Below are 20708 nucleotides of genomic sequence, written 5' to 3' on the forward strand. Positions count from 1 at the left end.
AAAGATTCATATATCTTGATAAGAACAAGCAGCTCAACGACAATTTGTTCTTCAGTAATCACACAGGAAGCTCTAAACAGAAACTATTTGGTAAAACAAAAAAGTTATTCACACTATGATTGCTTAGGTAAGTGAGGACAAGTGGATTATGACTAGTTCCAGCAGAAGGTCTCCTAACAGGCTGCAAAATGAAGCCAAACTTTTACTACCACCTTATACACCTAAAATGACTTTTCCTGGGAAATGTTTTGATCCTAACATGTGCACCTTCACCACCTTTTTCTATGTGGCTTGGCAGCTAGCATTTCACACAATGTCTTGAGAGAAACCCTTAGTAAATAGTGTATTAAAAAAGAAAACCAATATGTTCCTTCATGAGAGAAAAGTGAATCTTCTATACACACATATGAGATGCACTGACTTAAGTTTAACTGGGGATGAAACTTAAGAGCACACATTCAGTTGTGCCATATTTAAAACGTCATACATATTCTACAAATGAAATGAAAGTTAGGGGAAATAAAAGGAGACCAGAAATATTTCTAAAATTTGAATGCTATCTGCTACATTAAATAATTGTAAGGTTATTTTTTCAATAGGCTGTTAAGTAAATTAAATATTTGATGAATGTCCCATAACTCATCTTAGAGTCACCACTTGTTATTTCATACTATGCGAGCTGCTAAAAGTTCTGGCTAAAGTCTGGTTAGTGAAGAGACTAAAATTTTTAAAAATGGTCAAGCTGAGGGATACAAAAATGTCAGGAAATAAAGCTGGCTTCACTGGATCTGCAATGCCTTTCTGAGAATATCAGTTTGAATAAGGTTGCCCTGAGAGCTAAGTGATCTTGAAAGCTTCCGGGAGAATAGACAGCTTCTAGGTAACTTTATGCAGTTATAATCAGTGTAGGGAAGTCCTGACCACTGGTTCAGAAAAAAATTCTGTGGACGGCCTCTGAATCCTCAAAGACCTTTGGATTACCCAAATCAGCTGGGGAAGAGACCCTATAGAGTAACCCCACATTTTAGGAGGTCACCAGGGTCATCCTACTCAAGCCCATTCCTGAAACACAAAGTCTTTCTTAGAAGGACAGAATTGGCCTGGGGTTGCCCATAGAACCATACTCCCTGGAGGAGGTTCACCAATGACCAGCAAGAACTTGTGGCCTAGATAACATGTGATGAAAACAGACCAGGACTGTCTAATGACTCATAACTGGCAGTAGCGGGAGACAGTCTAATATGTCAGAAAAGATTTAAAAATTCAAACAAGAGGACCTTATGTTAAGAACACTGCATCAAATATAGTAAGATCTTTGATCTAAAAGCCAGTGGCAGAAGGGAAAGATGAGTAAAGAACTAGACAAGTACTTCAGAGAAGCTGCTGTAATATCATTAGCTTCATAGTTCCCATCCCTGGCACTTCCTAAACTATGGAGTCATTATTAATACAGCATTTGCATTTTATTGTCAATTTAATAATGCTGCATGTTTTCACTTGGCTTTATTTAGCATAAAATAGCTTTGAGAGAAAATGCAATTTACGTATTTATTTTCTTACCTTTCTTGATTGTGCTCGCCTCAGACTCAGACAAGAGAATGACATTCTTTAGATATTAAATCTACTTCTCAAGAAGGGATTTCTTTGCAGTAAACAAGGAGTAACATGTACAGAAATGGCTGCCATGACGTCTGACAGAGCTAAATTATTCATGCAAAACATTCCTTTGAAGAAAAAGCATCCACCAGAAGATTAAGCCACAGCGATGAAAGATGTCACTATTAACCCTTTTCCACAAGGGACATCGTACAAATAAACACAATATACTACCAATTATTTGTACTCTGATTATTCAGTTCACTTTATCCATCTCTTGCCTCTCTCTTCTATCTTTTATATATTTTATTGCTCATAAATATCCATATCACCTAATAGACTAAAGAAGGACGCAAAGTCACAAAGTTATGACAGGTTACATATCCTTCTTACTTGGAGAAAAGGTTTAAGATAGTCATCAAAAAACAGTTTTTTGTTTTAGCTGTAGAGTTCAATTATTTGTGTCCCTACTTATCCATAGATAATCAAGAGCAGAACATTTGCAGACAGACATTCTACAGTGCTTAAATGCACTCCATAAATATTACCATCCACTGTCAATATGCTACAACCAGATGAATTTTTTAGAATTACCGTTATAAAATTGCTTTCATCTTCTATAATTTTTAGCCATTTCTATACATCATCTGCAAATAGCTGATCACATGGTAAGAAATAAAACAGATTTTAGGTAGCGAGCCTCCATATGTATTGAGGTGGATGTTGGAAAAAGCTGTATATAAAAAAAAAGCATTTGGCTGTGCCCCAAAGCTTATTTCCTACGTTTTAGGAAAATGTCCTGGGATTTTCAACTTCTACGTGGTCATTCTCCCATGGTGGGTTAATTAACAGCCCCTCTGGAGTCAAAATCAATATGTGTGTGTCATATTTAGAGTGATATTGATCATTTGAAAGCTTAGGGCAATGCTTCTAAACTAAGAAGACCGTGGTATGGTCAAACTAAGTTTTCTGAGCCATGGAGGTTGGCCAATTGTTCCATATCTATAAACGAATAAATCTGTAAATGATTTCTCTTCCTACAACCACCCCAGAACTGTGAAGGTCTAAAGCACAAGTAGCCAACTGAAGTGTTTTCAGAAGAGAGACAGATAAGGGGGGTGGGGAGTAGTATCACAGGCAGTGGTAGTAAGTGCTTTTCTAAAAATCTAGATATTTTTAAAACCCTGAGGGTTCCAACCAAAATATATTTATTGGCCAAATTTGAACCAGTTTACAGCCTCTGAGATTTGCCAGAGAACCAAAGCAAAATGGTTTTCATGGTAAGTAACCTGTACGGCGGGGGAAGGGGAGGAGAAGGAACATGCTAGAACAGACACAGATAGGCTGTGGGCCAGCAATGAACTAATGTGCACACTTCCATTATATGTGATATTCATGCATCATGGACTTGTGTTTTCAAGATCAGCCTTCTAACTCTCACTCTTGAAAATTTCTATTTTAATTTTCTATTTTCATTCGTAACATTTTTTTGCAGCCAAGAAAAAGTGAATCTGATTTAAATTTCAGAAGCACTACAACAATGGAAAAATGAAAACAAAACATCTTACAGTGATAGACATCTGTTAGACTTGATTTTACATGTATTTAGTATGGTCGTCTGTTTTAAAAGTCCATTTCAAATACTGATTTTCTTAGAGTATTCTTGACTTTATGACTGCCGATTAATTTTTTTAAATCAGTGGCTTTGAAACTTTTTTTGACAGTGATCTATGTATGAAATACATTTATCTTGAAACCCATTATACACATACATAGGTGTGTATATTTTTGTGTGTGAAATTTTCAGTTTGTATAAACTGGTGTTCTATGAAAAACATTTCCCTTTGGTGGTTTAACTCTGACTTTTTTCTATTCTTTTTTTAATTGCTAGTTTCAACTAAATTAATCTTATAAATCACCAATGAGTTCCAACTCACAACCTGAAAAGCAGTGCTTCAGTTGTATGATAAATATACAAAAAATCAGAATATTTTACTAACCAGAAAATAAACAACAAAAAATTGTCTCATCCACTTTTCAATTCTTTATATGTATTCCTTCACAGAAATAGGAGTATCCCTTGGCTTTTTTTCACTAGTCTCCAAATTTTTCCTTTCTCTAGATGAGGCAAGCACAAATTGTTTTCAGTAATCTAAGCTCTACAGTGGGTTTAGCACATGTTACATTACAGTTTTTTTTAAGTAAGTATACACAGTTATGGTCTTTTCATCACAAGACAACTTGCTAGAAGCTTTCTGAGTTTATATTAATAATCTAATTTTTCATGGTAAGAGATATACTTGAATTTCCAGAAGTATTACCAAAAAAAAAAAAAAACTTGCTCACATATCATATATGAGAGTGTAGACAGAAGTGACTATTCATGCCTTTGAAATTACACACTTTTCACCTGGACATCATGTTTAAAGACATCCTTACCAGACAACGTAAAGCTAACGAGTTTTCGAGAATGCTGACTTCCTGAAGCACCCCCTTCCATGCCTTCTGCCCCCATCTGCAGAGAAAAAACACATATGTGAAGTTTCACAGGAATATGGTACCTCTCAAATTTCTTAGGGAAACACATATATTTGCAAATATGATTTTTGTATCAATGTATTGTATATGCCTTTTCATATGCTACAAATCTTGGAAGTGAGACATAAATGCAGATTCTCAGAGACTAGAGAAAGGGTCATACCTAAATTTAATCTTTACCCAAAATGTAACCAATATGAGCTTCCAAGTTCCCTGGGATATGAATCAACCTACTTTATGTCCTTTTATTTCTTTGGTAAGAATATTGGGGCTTCCCTGGTGGCACACTGGTTAAGAATCCGCCTGCCAATGCAGGGTACATGGGTTTGAGCCCTGGTCCGGGAAGATCCCACATGCCGCGAAGCAACTAAGCCCATGCGCCACAACTAAGCCTGCGAGCCACAACTACTGAAGCCCGCGTGCCTACAGCCCATGCTCCACAACAAGAGAAGCCACCACAATGAGAAGCCCGCGCACCGCAACGAAGAGTAGCCCCCACTCGCCGCAACTAGAGACTGCCCGCACACAGCAATGAAGGCCCAACGCAGCCAAAAATAAAATAAATAAATATTTTTTAAAAAGAATATAGTTGACATGTAGTAAGCATACTTATATTGCTATTATGGTATTAAAACATTCCCTTAATTTAAAAATCAAACATCAAATTCCTTCAGATTTACTAGGAAAACCTAGAATAAACTAAACAGGTGATTTACATCAGATTCATCCATATATATGTAGAATTATCCTCTCTTGCTAAATATTTCTGAGTGACCATGTGGATGTCCCACTGCCCTTGTAGATTCCTATTTTATTGTGCTACTGGTACATGGCACATGCTATTATAATTAGCAATAATAAGAATTTGCAATCCTATTGTACTGATTATTGTATTGTAAAGCTTTTTCTAAAAGCGTCTGAGTAAATTATATCTTACTTGAAACGAGTCATTTACAGACCATAGCAGATTAAGTCTCTCAATTTATGTACAATTAGTGCTCAATTTATGGTACACTAGGAAAAAAGGGTTTTGTGGTCCTCTAAAAAAGAAGTCCAGAACACTGTAAGAGACAGATTTGAAGGCAGAATGTATTTTGAATAGTCAAGAAATAGAAACCACATTTTAATTCCAAAGTTTATATTACACCCTTCCATCTTATCTTTGTGGCACTCCCCACCTCCCTTAAAAATCATACACCACCAAGAGATAAAACTTTCACTAATCCAAGTCAAGTTGAGGAGCTTCAAAATAAATTCCATTCAAATTTTGAAATACAAATGCCCATTACCGGGCTTCCCTGGTGGCACAGCGGTTAAGAATCCACCTGCCAATGCAGGGGACACGGGTTCGAGCCCTGGTCTGGGAAGATACCACCTGCTGCGGAGCAACTAAGTCTGTGTGCCACAACTACTGAGCCTGCACTCTAGAGCCCGTGTGCCACAACTGCTGAGCCCACGTGCCACAACTACTGAGCCTGCACTCTAGAGCCCGTGTGCCACAACTGCTGAGCCCACGTGCCACAACTACTGAAGCCTGTGCGCCTAGAGCCCATGCTCCACAACAAGAGGAGCCACCGCAATGAGAAGCCCGCATACCACAACAAAGAGTAGCCCCGGCTCACTGTAACTAGAAGAAAGCCTGTGAGCAGCAACGAAGACCCAACGCAGCCAAAAATAAATAAATAAAATAAAATAAATAAAACGTGAAAAAAAATTTTCCATTTCCTTCTCTACTTCTTGTACCTTAGTCAAAACTATTTTGTGTGACATTTAACTGCTTCCTGATTGTTTCACATATCATTTGCAATATGCCTAGGGTACCATCCAGGCATCTCTACTTTGTTCTATCCAGATGCAAATTGTCCTGCAAGAAGTAACTGAGAAACTCCACAGGGAAGGAAAGAGCAGCCATCCTAATCATATAGTCTCCTTTCTCACATATCCTTTTGCAATGAATCAAGAATAAAAAAAAGTTATGTCTTCTCTGTCATGCATACTTTGACGTCATTGCCATTCATCAGAGTACACAGTGATATGTGTCACTTGGAACAGGAAATCCTTCGCTTCAGAGACAGATAAAGGCGACCATCACTCACTACCACGTATTGTTTCAATACGGGTTGACAGTATTACTTCTGAGCTTTCCTGGCTTAAATCTATGAAGGGAGTTTATTTAAAAACCTCTCTCTAAACACTGAGTACAGATGTGTTTATTATCACTGATGTTCCTATATCTGGTGGTCAGGTTGGTCTTTCCTGGCTTTATGGTCATGAATGATAAAGCTGAATTCTCTGAATATTAGTTCACATGAGCATTTTACCACGCTGTTGTAAAGGACACTGTTTATCTGTGAATTATGTGAGAATTGTTTCATATTAGCCTTTTGCCAGACAGTGAATTACATTTTTAAAAGGAGAATTCGAGGGCATTTTCTTTCGTTTCTATAATTTCTTAGAACATTATAAGTAGGCTTTGAATGATGACAGACTATGAATCTTAGCAAAGTCTCACTGTTCTCACTTGGCATGAAGAGACATCATGTTTTCGGAGGGGGCATATCTCCGGGCAGTGTGGTCCATTTGAGGGGAGGCCACGGTTTGTGAGATGCCTGGCACAGGAAGGGCAGCTGTTGCTGAGTGTTTGTCCCAGATGCAGTCTGTACTACCTCTCTGTTTGCCACTTTATAGTCCAGGGGTGTGTGTGTGGTGAAAGCAGGATGAGGCAGAGACAGCGATGCTATCTGGCCAGTTGGGTGCTGTCTGCTCTATTTAACCTAGGGATGATGAGTCAGAGGGGTACAGCACAATATAATAAACCATATGCACTTGGTGAGAGCCAACCAACCCAGTGTCATCAAGCATTAAAATGTGGTTGCTACTGCCCAGCTATTCTTTGCATCATGGAATGATTCTACTAAATGAGCTTTGTGAATATCGATGTTGTCAGTCAGTACCATATCTACACACAGGTCATGTTCCTAGGTGAACATCATGCTGTCATAGAAACACAGTGCACAGCCCACACTGAAATGCCCATTGTCACAGCCTCTCAATAGCAGATATAGACCCAACTGTCTCAAGCTTCGTCAGAAATCTACTGACCACCAATTCCATTAGTCAGCCTTTGAACCAAAATATTCTATTATGATTGCCAGTGCTGTATCTATGAAGCTTTTAAGGTGCTCTAATACCTGTCTGAAGCAAATTAATTATCTCCAACTATCCACAGGCTTTGACAGGATAATCTCAATGCAAAATCAATGGAACAAGATCAATGCTCACCAGGCTGTAAGCTCCCGGCCGTCAGTGATATCTGATCATGGAAACTGCTCAAATCCAAGAAAATCTGACTCCAGAAAGTCATGTTTGGAAGCTATTATCTAATTTCACACATAGTTAATTTTTCAAACGTTTTATTATAAACAGCCCCACTTTTCTAGTTTTATAATTTTTCTTTTTAGAATATTAATTATAGTGTGTTCCAGGGCTTACTGTGACATGGCAGGCTTTGTAGTCAACAATTGTTATTCTCCTTGTGAACCTTCAAAGTCTTATACAGTAAATGTGGGTTTTTAAAAAATATTCTATACTTTGTTCACTATAATAGGAACTCAAATATAATTCAAATGGGAACAGAGTACTTAGATATTGAAAATTTTGCACATACTGTTCCCTTTACCTAAAATGCTCTTCCCTCCTCCTCTTCACCTAAGTAACTTCTACTCATCCTTCAGATTGTCCTGAAAACACGCCTTCTTCAGGGAAGCTTTCCAAGACCTTCCTGAGCAGGATGAATCCTGCTAGTATATGCTCTCATAGCCCCATTTCACTGCCCCTCATAGTAATTATCACTCAAATAAATACAATTCAGTTTAATTGATGTCTCTCTCCCCCACCAGACCAGTGAGAGCAAGGGCTGTGTTTTTGCTTATCATTTCATTCCCAGTGGTGGGTATAATGTCTGGCACTACTTAGTAGGCACCCAGTGAATATTTGTTTGAATGAATAAATGAAAGGAAAAGACTGCTTGATATTGTATTGGTGGGCCAGACAATTTCAAAATGCCACCTGCAGAGATTACATTCTGAATTTCAGGGAGTCAACCTGTTCACTTGCTTATTTCCAAAAATGCATGCATCTATAAATGTGTACACACACACACAATATTATGAAGATTCTATATTACGAGAGTCAATAATTTTCTTCTATACTTTCACGACCTGATTGTTATTAATGACTTATACACACTGCAATGATTTATATTTCTTGGACTCCAAGAATCATCTGAGTTCAACCAGCCATGTACAATGGAGTGCATCCTGTGAAGCTGTTAGATTCTAAAGTTAGTTGGTGAAGTGAAAAATCATGAAATTGTGAAAAGTAATTCTTAAGAAAGTACCATGTTGGAAATGGACATACTTTCCTTCAAAAGTCTAGCACAATCAGTTTCCTCCGAAGCTAAGTTAGACATCTCTTTCTTTAATTGAGGACCTGGTGAAAAGGTTGGCTTCTCTTGAGTGGCCACGTGATACCAAACTTAGGTGTGGTGCCTTTAAGCACTATAGTTCAATTCAGCATCAAGAGGGATCCCACACTCTGTCCTGCAGGAACGGCACATTCGTAATCCCCATCTCACACTCTCTTTGGGGTAAAAGTCTGTTAAACTGACTGGCAGGGAGAATCACCCACTACTTAAATTGTTTTTTTCTCTCTCTTTTACTCACTGAGTTCATGTAAATTAAATTCACATAAGAGGCAAAACGCCACCATTTCCTACCAACTGGCCACCCTGACAAAGTTTAAAAAGAACCTTCCATGATGGATGGCCACTCACCAATTTCCTTCAGGAATAGGTTCCCTGGAGAGTTGACTATATACAGAATTATTATAACTCAAGCCATATTTTCCCACTGGTTTACATTATGGATTTAGTTAAGCCATCCTGTAAAGTTATTTCCTTTCCCAAAACGGCGCCCACACTGCTATGTGTTTCCTTTGCATTGTTTCCCATAACCCTGCCAGAGCTGCACGGGCAAAAATAGAAACCAAGGCCTCCGGGACTGAGGCTCAAGGAAGCAGCCTGAGGGGCACTCACCATCACAGCGGGGTTCTTCACCGTGATGCAGGGGGTCGTAGCTCGCAGGGCTCCACTAATGCCGTGGTAGTATTTGAAACAGATTTTTATCTCCGCTGTAAATTGATTGGAGAAAAACAGTAATTTAAACACTGAAACAAGTCCCTTAGGCATCACCTGAGGAAATCCACCTCGCCACCTCTCAGAAAATCCCACTCAGGACTCTTTGAGCGATCCCTTCTTTTCCAGTCAGAGGCAACAGATTATACCAATCCCTGTTTGATTTTATAGGCTTCTCTGAAAATTTCTAAGAACACCCCAAATATATTAGAAAAACAGTGCACAAAAACAACACGCCAAAATATAAGTAGTGTAGAGATAAGAATAAGACTAGCTACCACTCACTGAGGAGCTGCTGATGGACCACAGGGCTGCGTCTCTGCCCCCATTGTTACTGACCCCTCATAGCTACCTCGGGAGGCAGAAATTCTTGTCCCCACAGAACAGCTGAAGTATCGAGGTTTGCCGAAGGTCAAACAAGCAAGAAACGACAGAGTCAGGACTCAACCCCCATCAAATGGGGCTTTGCCCCATTCCAAAGCCTTCACTCCTATCCTCTACAATATAGACAGACTGCAGCTGTCAATGGGAATAAAAAAAGAGCAGACTAACAGAGTATAAAAGAATGCTGTAGGAGACTCTGTGGTGAGAGGGTCTGGGGACCTGTATTATTTTAATTTCCCAAGTGACTTAAATGTAGCCACTAGTAGGGATCATATTTTGGAACCACCAGTAAATATATATCTACATCTCCACAGGTGTGTACGGGTGTATGTATATATATTGGATATAACTATAGGTGCGTGTGTATGTATATATATCTATACACTATATAATTTGAACTTGATAAAAAGCAATACAAATGTCAATTCTTGTTTTTGGAAAGTACCTACAATTACCATGAAGCCAACAAGTGTCAAAGATAAAACCCAGAGTCACTGAAATTTCTCTGTATACAGAGCATCTGAGTCACTGAAGTTTCACTGTGAGATGTCTTTTTTCCCAAGGTGTCATTTAATATAGGCAATGACGCTGATGGGCAGGCTGCACAGGAGAGTCCTAGCCTATAGGAGCGGAGTTACCCTCTCAACTGAGTCACCTGGATTATTAAAGTGGGACCACTCGATGTGATTCCCCAAGGAAACTAATCTTGCACTGACTTTCCTGACAGCACCAAATGGTCTCCTACAGAGTAACTGGTTTGCTTACTTTAAGAAAAAGATACAATGATTAAAGAGAAATCCTACTTTAGGAACTTATATAGGAATATTTAGGAATATTACATATAAAAATATAATATTATTTCCCATCAATGAAAAAATACTAAATCTCAAAAAAAAAGATCTACCATGGGTAAAATATCGAGTCTTTCCATTACGTACGTTAATCACGATGCAGTGATTCACAACATAGTTGGCCTCATGAAGTGAAAGATTTTTACCACGCCCAGCACTATGCTAGACAGCGCAAGGGAATCAGAGAGAGGTTTCTGGTCTAGCAGGTGTTTTACAGGACAGCTGTTAAGATGACAAAATCCAGAAGAGAAGCACTGAAGAGGCAGAGTGCCAGGTAGAAACGTGGAGATCGTGGAAAATATTCCACGTGAGGGCACAGTGGAGTCAGAAAGGTCTCATGGAACAAACAGAACTCAAACGTTCAGCTGAGAAAAATGGGGTTGGAGAGAGTTAGGAGTGAGTAGTGGCAAAAACAGGGAAGCAGGAATGAGCATGCTGGCTTGAGGACCAGCAAGACGACCTTGGCAGCAATTCTAGCTTTACTATGAATCCCCTGGAGCCCGACATAAGTGACTTGAGTGAGCACTAACACAGGTTTTTGGTGATTATGGAAATGTAATAACTATAGATCTGAGTAAACCACTGTCCCACTTGCTTTCCTTCAAGACCAATAGCATGTATTCTGCAAGGACAAAGCTAAGTAACATGCACAAGGCCTGTCAAAGCAGAACAAGCTCGGTGACAGGCGGGAGGACTGAATTCTGCGGGCATGAGCTCATTAGTATCACGTTCTACATGCCGGGAACCAGCAGTCTGTGAATCTGCCTGCAGCAGTGCCTCACAGACCCAGCCAATGGCCAGTCAGTGAGCAGCTTGTTTTTCAATAAAGAGAAGTGCATTTTTACAAGACATCTTCCCCGAACTCCCTCTCAAGTTAGGATGCCACCTCCTCTTTTCTAATGTTTTAATAGTCAGCGAGGTAAAAGACTAGGAAACAAACAGACCCCAAAAAGTGTCTGCTTATTTTTATCTGTAGATGCTGCTAGCCAGACCAGCTTTGCTAGCTGACCCGTTCTGACTGTTACTTTACTTCTTGCTAAAACAAAAACCTCCGACCCCCGTGATAAATTAGAATCCCTGAAACTGTAAGATAAACTCATTCTCATTGTGGACAGCAGATTTTGTGGACATGATCACCAAAAACCGCAGAGCTGGGGCTTCCCTGGTGGCGCAGTGGTTGAGAATCTGCCTGCTAATGCAGGGGACACGGGTTCGAGCCCTGGTCGAGCCCACATGCCGCGGAGCGACTAGGCCCGTGAGCCACAACTACTGAGCCTGTGTGTCTGGAGCCTGTGCTCCGCAACAAGAGAGGCCGCGATAGTGAGAAGCCCGCGTACCGCGATGAAGAGTGGCCCCCACTCGCCGCAACTAGAGAAAGACCTCGCACAGAAACGAAGACCCAACACAGCCAAAAATAAATAAATAAATAAATTAATTAATTAATTAATTAATTTTAAAAAAACAAAACAAAAAAACCCCGCAGAGCTGACAGCTTCACAATGCTTTAAGATTCAGTGTAAAGCCAAGGGGACTTACACAGATCACCAGTTACAAAACCAAATGCATAGGCTGGTCCTGGTCACCAGAGAGAAAAACCCAGTACCAGACAGAACTAGTTGCTTGCACCTCGACTGTTCAGGAGGACACCAGTGGAGACTTCTGCCCCTAACATAGAGGAATGTTTCATGCTGAGTGGGAGGTTTCATCTTCACGTATCATTTAGTGTTTTAGAAGGTCACTCAAGATTTTAAAGAATGGTGTAACTAAGCAACATCCCCTCTGAGGAAGAGAGAGAAGAGAGAGCAGAATTTTGATTAATGTCCCTGAACATTTTAGTTATGAGAAGAGGTAACTGGGAAGACTACTCAAAAGGGCGGAAAAGAGAAGTTGGTATTCATGCTTCTATTTTAGCTACGATTTTAAACTCTAACTGTAAGAGGAGACCAGAAAGCTATTGCTGAGAAACAGATACAAGAACAGGTGAAAGCAAACGTGGGCGTGATGATGGAGCATCAGATAAGGGAGGAGCCACTGGCCACAGGGCCAGCCCTGCTCACAGGCAGGAAAGATGAAGGATACGGACTAAGGAGCACTCTGCCTGACAACGGTTTCTCCACGGCCTGATGTGGCAGCTAATTAGGCCTCAAATTATGGAGGGGGAATACATATAACTATTCCTTTGGATTATAAAAAAAGAAGAGTATTTTCTCCAAAGCTACCGCTTATAAAAACATGTTGCCTTACTGGGAATATACCCAGACAAAACCACAATTCAAAAAGATACATGTACCCCTATGTTCATAGCAGCACTGTTCACAATAGCCAAAACATGGAAACAACCTAAATGTCCATGGACAGGTGAATGGATAAAGAAGATGTGGTACATATATACAATGGAATACTACTCAGCCATAAAAAAGAACGAAATAATGCCATTTGCAGCAACATGGATGCAACTAGAGCTTATCACACTAAGTGAAGTCAGAAAGAGAAAGACAAATACCATATGATATCACTTATATGTGGAATCTAAAATATGGCACAAATGAACCTATCTACAAAACAGAAACGGACTCATAGAGAACAGACTTGTGGTTGCCAAGAGGGAGGGGGGAAGGGAGAGGGATGGGCTGGGAGTTTGGGGTTGGCAGATGCACACTATTACATTTAGAATGGAAAAACAACAAGGTCCTACTGTATAGCACAGGGAACTCTATTCAATATCCTGGGATAAACCATAATGGAAAAGAATATAAAAAAAGAATGTCTATATGTGTATAACTGAGTCACTTTGCTGTAGAGCTGAGATTGGTACAACATTGTAAATCCATTATACTTCAATAAAAAAAAATGTTGCCTTAGAGGCAGTGAACCAGGAGAAGGGTGAGGCCTCCCACATTAACCTAGAAGGACCTACAGTCTGGGCCAGCTCCCGGAAGGAGGAAAGCATTGCCGAGTGGCATCTTCTCTCTCTCAGGTCCCTTCTGAACAGCTGAAGCCAGTCATGAATCACAGAAATATATTTTGGCCCCTTTCAATAATCTTCTGGACACTTTCGTTTATAGAGTTACTAAAAGATTTAGCTGCCTCTATTTAAATGCTGATAAGACATAGAAAGGCTTTTATTTTTAAAATTTTAACTTATGTACTTGTTGGGGGTGACTGGGAAGGTAGAAAGAACTTAAACTTGTTCCCAAGTAAAGGGGTTTCTGTAATTGTGTCATTCTGACATTGCATTTTAAAGCAATCATTCTACCATCTGCCTAAAGGAAGAAAATATTTCCATGTTTGTATATGAATAAAATACTTCTAGAACGATCACATGAAACTGGTAAAACTGATTGCCTTCAGGGAGGGGAAACTGGTGACTGGGGCATGAAGCTGGGGAGATAATTTACTTTCATTTTTGTGTCTTTTTAACATTATACTCTTTTCATCTATTATCTGTTCAAAATTTATTTTTAAAAAGCAATCTCAACTCAGCTACATTAATTCTAGGCACTGGTATAAGATTCCAAGCCCTCTCGGAAAAAGGTTCTACAGGCCACTCCCTGCAAGAAATCGTTTTGTTTCAAAGACTGGGATCTTTGAAACACCATCCATCACCTTAAATAGCTACAAGATTCACTTAGGTAGTAGTTAATAGCTTGCTCCTATTTAGAAAATCTGGATTTTCCTCAAGTTTTAGAAGTTGACTATTTTGAACCGTAAAGATGGATGGAATGGAAATGTTCTTCTTCCTTTAATCATTTCTGTTTCATTAAAATAGAATAATCTAAAAAAAAATTAAGCTAATAGGAATTTATTCGAAAACATGATTTTAACCACTGCCTTTATGCCTTTATTATATTCTTAATATTATGATTCCTACTGATAAGCTCTTTTATTCAGAGGCCACAAGTTGGGAAAGAGTAAACACATTCTAATTCTCATGCTTTTGAGGAAATTTACCCACATTTCTAGGGACGTGCTCACCTGTTTATACGGTACCGCAGGTTGTCTTCTCTTTAACAAGGGCCAATGCAACCTGAAAGGGCCAGGCCCTCCCCTGCTAAAACTCAGAAAAACAATCTTGAAAATCAAAGACAGACAATATCAGTATAATGTGGAAGAACCTAATAGGATTAGAGAAGTAACTGGACCTTGTTTTTCTCATTACTTAGTAATGGCAGCTGGACCAATGTTGGAAAGTAAAGAGAAGTAGAAATAGGCAATAAAACGTAAAGTATGCTGGCAGAGAATGAAAAGCACCAAACCTCCATCTAAGGGGCAAAAAGGCCCTTCTGATGTTGGTGGGAAGGGGCTTATGAATGGAGGTTAGAGCAGGGGCTCTGACAGTACAAATAAGAGGCTGAGGCCAACCCTTTCCCCCCACCCAATAAAAAGTCACCCACAAAGGTTCTGTTTGGGCAAGGCACCGCATATTAGAAAGCACGCTAACCTGAGCGCCAATCAGAGATGAGGCTCTCACTTACACAAGCCACATGCACCTCTGCTATGCAGTTTCCTAATCCTGTCCACTTCCTAGGGCTGAGACAGGTAAGGTATGTGAAAGCACTATATAATTCATACAAATGGCAATGTCCTGTTATTATCATTAATGATCACAAAGCAGTTCAGTAAACAGCAATGAAGCTGACTATTTCTAAGCTTATTCACTGATCCAGGAATCAGTGAGTTCTCGAATACTGCCTGGCACAAAGTTGACACTTAGCTAAATACTTCACGGTGGTTGGGGACATAGATGGACAGATGAGTAGAAGAAATGAAGGAAGGACAAAAAGCAGGTCTGAATGAATGAATGAATGACCATAGTCTATGAAAGACTATGTAGAATAAAATAGATATCCTAGCATGCCAAGACAATTTCTGAAACCTCTTACATTTCAAAACTCAAGAATACACATTGCCCAGGTGACCCATTCATTTTCTGCAAGCATAAGCTCATTTGAGGAACTGTGACAGTCCTATGACAAGTAAGTGCAGATGAAGCTGATCCTCCTCTCCAATGTCTAGGAAGGTCATTTACTCAGAATTAAACCTGTCTTTGTCGTTCAAATTCATTCCAGTAGGTCCCATAATAATATAAGTCTGGGCCTCCTGCCTCCTCTGGAGTTTATTCAGATAAACCAAAGCCATCTTTACTTTCAGAAACAGGTTAAATAGTGCTCAAATCCAGGTTTGCCCATGAACTCAGGTCAATTTTCAGAGAATTTACTTTGCTTGGACTTCTGATTAGCTAAAGATAAATTTTCTCTCTGAAGATGAAAGCAAAAATTTTTAAATGTCATAAGTTTTCAAGATCAGAGGCTGAAAACATAGAAGTTTTTAACCCATCCCCCCAATCCCGGTTTTTTTGTTTCACACCATCATCTCCAGAGATTCAAGCAAAACTTCATTATGCTGGGAAGTCCCCTTAGGTCTGCTCTAGCCAGACATGGGGTAAAAAAATTGATGTCTAAGAGATCTAAGAGACACAGACTACACTTCTAAGCACTGATATAAACACCACCTGAGGTTTTTACAATGAATGGATTTTGAAAGGATAGGGATGTGTGCTGGGGGAGATCCCATTCTGATGAATGAAGATAAACTTATTCTAAAGCCAAATCTTTCTGTAATTCCTATTCACTGTCTTTCACTTTAACTTATACAACTTTTCTCAGTCCTTAAAAATGCATTACTAAATATTTCCAGTTTTACAACCATGCTACACAATACCCCCAATTTTGTGTGTGAAGAATTAAGGTGGAAATGCTAAATTAGAGGAGAAAAGCAAAAGCATTCCCAATTCCTAGCTTCAATATCAAGCCCATTTCTGTTAAATACTAAGACTGAGATGTAAAGAAAAAATTGTGTCATGCCAGAGATGTTTACTATACCCTAATCAGACAGGACATTATGAATCTCTAATTCATACTTCATGGAGAAAGAAAATCAATCATATCAAGTGGGATACTCTGTAAATGGGTTTTTTATACATAATGTTACAAATTATAGCAGTGTGTGGTACTGATTTCTTCCCAGGTGTTCACATGAGCCCCATAATGTGAATCTGCACACTCCATCAACAGGCAACCATTCCTAGCCGTCTTCAGCATTTTAAAACAAACAGGAAGGTTGCTTTGCCTTTTTCCCTAAAGTTCAGTTGGCAATACTTCTCAGCTAGATCATCCTCTTAAGCCCTGGGATCTTTTCAAAGGAGGAATTACACTGAAAGTAAACCCAGCTATTTCCCATTCCATTTTCACCAGATTCTTTTATCACTTATTTTTCTCATTACTTAGTAATGGCAGCTGGACCAATGCTGGAAAGTAAAGAGAAGTAGAAATAGGCAATAAAAACAAATCACCCATAATCTCACCTCCCAGATACAACCCTTGTTCACATTTTGGCAAATCTCCTTCCAGACTTTTTCCTACATGCTGTATTAGCTGGGATTATGCTGTATGTGTCTGCTTCCCGCTTATTATATCATGAGCATTTTCCCTTAAAAACTACATTCCATGTAAGGAGAAAATCTAGCCAGAAATTGAACTATGAAAAAAAAGACAGCCCTTAGAGGACAGAAGTGGGATTCGAGAAAACTATGAAATGCTGACCTACCAGTAAGGATGGTCAAAGAAATTATCTGGTGTCTTTCATGGCAATTCAAAATAATAGATGTTAATCTTTTAAAATGACTTTTTATATTATAGAAGTTTTACATGTTTCAAAAAAGACATGCTTACATCAGATTTCCATTTAATCAAACTTACTTTATATTTTATGGTTTAATAACTACCATTCTTAAGTACCAGTATCCACACACTCTCTCTTTCTTATATTAAATCCCTTGCCTATAGAAAATTTAATTCTTACACAGAGCTAAACAGCTCAGAAAAATTTTAAAGAGCTCATTTTTTTCTACATTAAAGAAAAATAAATTCTGTAAATGTAGAAGTTAACCTGGACCAACTAGTAAATCATTTATATATATAATACTATATATAAGTACTATATATAAGCATTTGTATTTATAAGTAAGTATCAATATAAATCAGATCAACTGGATAATGGTTATCTGCAGTCAATTTCTGATTCCTAGTAAATGACCTCTATGGCAGTGTGCCCCACACTATCTCATCTACACTTGGAAAGACCAAGACCCAAATGCAAAACTTATTCTCCTGCTGGGAAAAATAATAGTGAAGTATTCTACGGGCAAATAAAATTCTTAGATTAACTGAAATCTTGAATTATTCTTTCTGCTCCTTGTAATTAATATAATATTAATTAAAAATGAGATATAAGGGTATATAAAAATGTGTAAAGTATTAAAATAACCATACATAATTTATATACCATACATTCATCAGGTACATTTTACACACACAAGTTTTTCAAATTATATGAACATTCTCTAATGAGTATTTTCCAAAACAATATATTTTCCAGTTTGGGGCAACATGGCATACATGTATAAACCAGAGCCCAAAACCTTTACAATAAAATTCAGGAAAGACTCCATAGATTTCTGCATACTTCTGCAATGGTCAATCACAAACTTATATTTCACACTTAGTTACTTACGCTCCATGAAATAGGGCCCAGGCTCAATTCTCCATACAATTTGTCCTTTTTGTGTTCCAGTTACACCCCTGTTTTTAGAATCCCAGAAGTTGGCTGGAGAATTCTCATCTGAAAAAAACAAAGAAACACTTTTTAATCTTAATTATAACCTCTTTGTCTTTCCTTAGCTCAAAGACTAATACAAGTTCTAAAATAAATGGAAAAAAAATAAAGGGGAAATATTAATGAACGCTATTGTTAATGACTTACTTCCTCCCAGCAGATTACCCTGAATTTCTACACTTGCATTTATACAGGAGAATGAGGGAGGAGGGTGGGAAGGTGGAAAGGAGATGGCACGTCCGGGCTTGGCCAGGTTGGTCACTGTTGCCAAAAGACAAAACTGCAAAGAACAAAGGGTACAATTGCTCGTCAACCAGCAATGAGATGATATATAAGAAAGGGGTTGGGTGAGCTCCCATCTATAAAATCCTTTATCAAAAGAAAAGGAAGAGTAAGGCCAGACACTATAAAACTCTTAGAGGAAAACATAGGCAGAACACTCTATGACATAAATCACAGCAAGTTCCTTTTTGACCCACCTCCTAGAGAAATGGAAATAGAAACAAAAATAAACAAATGGGACCTAATGAAACTTAAAAGCTTTTGCACAGCAAAGGAAAGCATAAACAAGACGAAAAGACAACCCTCAGAATGGGAGAAAATATTTGCAAACGAAGTAACTGACAAAGGATTAATCTCCAAAATATACAAGCAGCTCATGTAGCTCAATATCAAAAAAACAAACAACCCAATCCAAAAATGGGCAGAAGACCTAAACTGACATTTCTCCAAAGAAGATATACAGATCGCCAACAAACACATGAAAGGATGCTCAATGTCACTAATCATTAGAGAAGTGCAAATCAAAACTACAATGAGGTATCACCTCACACCAGTCACAATGGCCATCATCAAAAAATCTACAAACAATAAATGCTGGAGAGGGTGTGGAGAAAAGGGAACCCTCTTGCACTGTTGGTGGAATGTAAATTGATACAGCCACTATGGAGTACAGTATGGAGGTTCCTTAAAAAACTAAAAATAGAACTACCATACGACCCAGCAATCCCACTACTGGGCATATAGTCTAAGAAAACCATAATTCAAAAAGAGTCATGTACCACAATGCTCATTGCAGCTCTATTTACAATAGCCAGGACATGGAAGCAACCTAAGTGTCCATCGACAGATGAATGGATAAAGAGGATGTGGCACATATATACAATGGAATATTACTCAGCCGTAAAAAGAAACAAAATTGAGTTATTTGTAATGAGGTAGATGGACTTAGAGTCTGTCATACAGAGCAAAGTAAGTCAGAAACAGAAAAACAAATACCGTATGCTAACACATATATATGGAATCTAAAAAAAAAAAAAATGGTTCTGAAGAACCTAGGGGCAGGACAGAAATAAAGATGCAGACGTAGAGAATGGACTTGAGGACATGGGGAGGGGGAAGGGTAAGCTGGGACAAAGTAAGAGAGTGGCATGGACATATATACAGTACCAAATGTAAGATCAATAGCTAGTGGGAAGCAGCCGCATAGCACAGGGAGATCAGCTCTGTGCTTTGTGACCACCTAGAGGGGTGGGATAGGGAGGGTGGGAGGGAGACACAAGAGGGAGGAGATATGGGGATAGATGTATATGTATGGCTGATTCACTTTGTTATAAAGCAGAAACTAACACACCACTGTAGAACAATTATACTCCAATAAAGATGTTAAATTAATAAAAAAAGAAAAGAAAAGGAAGAGCAAAGCTGGTAGAATATAACAGAATCAAGATGGGATGAAACAAAGGGACATTGAGCTATGAAACTGAGTCAAGACACAGCACAGGTTGGCCACGGACAGTGTTCAGGAGACACCAACTAAGTTATCAGGTTGGCTAGGACAATCGTTTACAAAAGGTCGGTAGCAGTAGACCTTGAGTCAATACAAGAAAAGGAAAGAGGAAGAAGGACAGAAAGAACAGATCCAAAGAACAGCCTGAAAGTAGCATTCTCCAAGCTCTCTGACCTCATGGCACTAAGAAGATGGTAATGTTTGTAGGACACACTGGAGTACATGAAAGAGACACTTACAACTTAAGATTACAGTAGGGGTGCTCTGGCTGCCCCAGGCTCTGCCCCACCCTGAAGGCGGAAGGGATTCACATTCTTTAACTTGCTCACATCACACTAGTTTGAAGTTCTGTCCTAGGGCCCTGGAATAGGAAATGAAACTAAAAACACGAAAAAGAGAGCATTCAGAGTTTTATAGGTACACAAAAATGTGTGCAGAGATACTGGCTCTTAAAATCAGATGTACCTTATTTGCTTCCCCAAATCCCTTTCCCAGGAGGGAAGATTAGGGATACACTTTAACTGAGAGCTGGAATTAAGCCAACAGGGTGAAGTAAGAGATCCACTAAAATAAGAGAGAGGAGAGAAAAGGTCCCAAGCCCAAGGGAATAGTCCTGAGAAGAAAAACCTCACTTCTTATGAACATAAAAGAAACAGAAAGTGGGCCAGGTGAGGGGTCGGAT

At 38.9% G+C, this 20708-nt stretch overlaps 1 protein-coding gene across 8 annotated transcripts in view; it reads right to left on the reverse strand.

Annotated features, from left to right (window-relative positions):
• HECW2 (HECT, C2 and WW domain containing E3 ubiquitin protein ligase 2) overlaps nt 1-20708 on the reverse strand; it is a 415090-nt gene that overhangs the window by 150610 nt on the left and 243772 nt on the right. For all 8 annotated transcript variants that reach the window (XR_014265176.1, XM_082466948.1, XM_082466947.1 and 5 more), the window contains 3 exons: nt 18136-18243; nt 9230-9324; nt 4036-4111 (listed from right to left, as the gene is read on the reverse strand). Coding sequence is in view for 7 of the 8 variants with exons in the window: in XM_082466948.1 (XP_082323074.1) it covers nt 4036-4111; nt 9230-9324; nt 18136-18243 (279 nt within the window). In the remaining variant the exon portion in view is untranslated. The remainder of the gene's footprint in view (nt 1-4035; nt 4112-9229; nt 9325-18135; nt 18244-20708) is intronic.

This window comes from Balaenoptera physalus, assembly GCF_965194825.1.
Source record: "Balaenoptera physalus genome assembly, chromosome: 6".
In the NCBI taxonomy this organism is placed as follows: domain Eukaryota; kingdom Metazoa; phylum Chordata; class Mammalia; order Artiodactyla; family Balaenopteridae; genus Balaenoptera; species Balaenoptera physalus.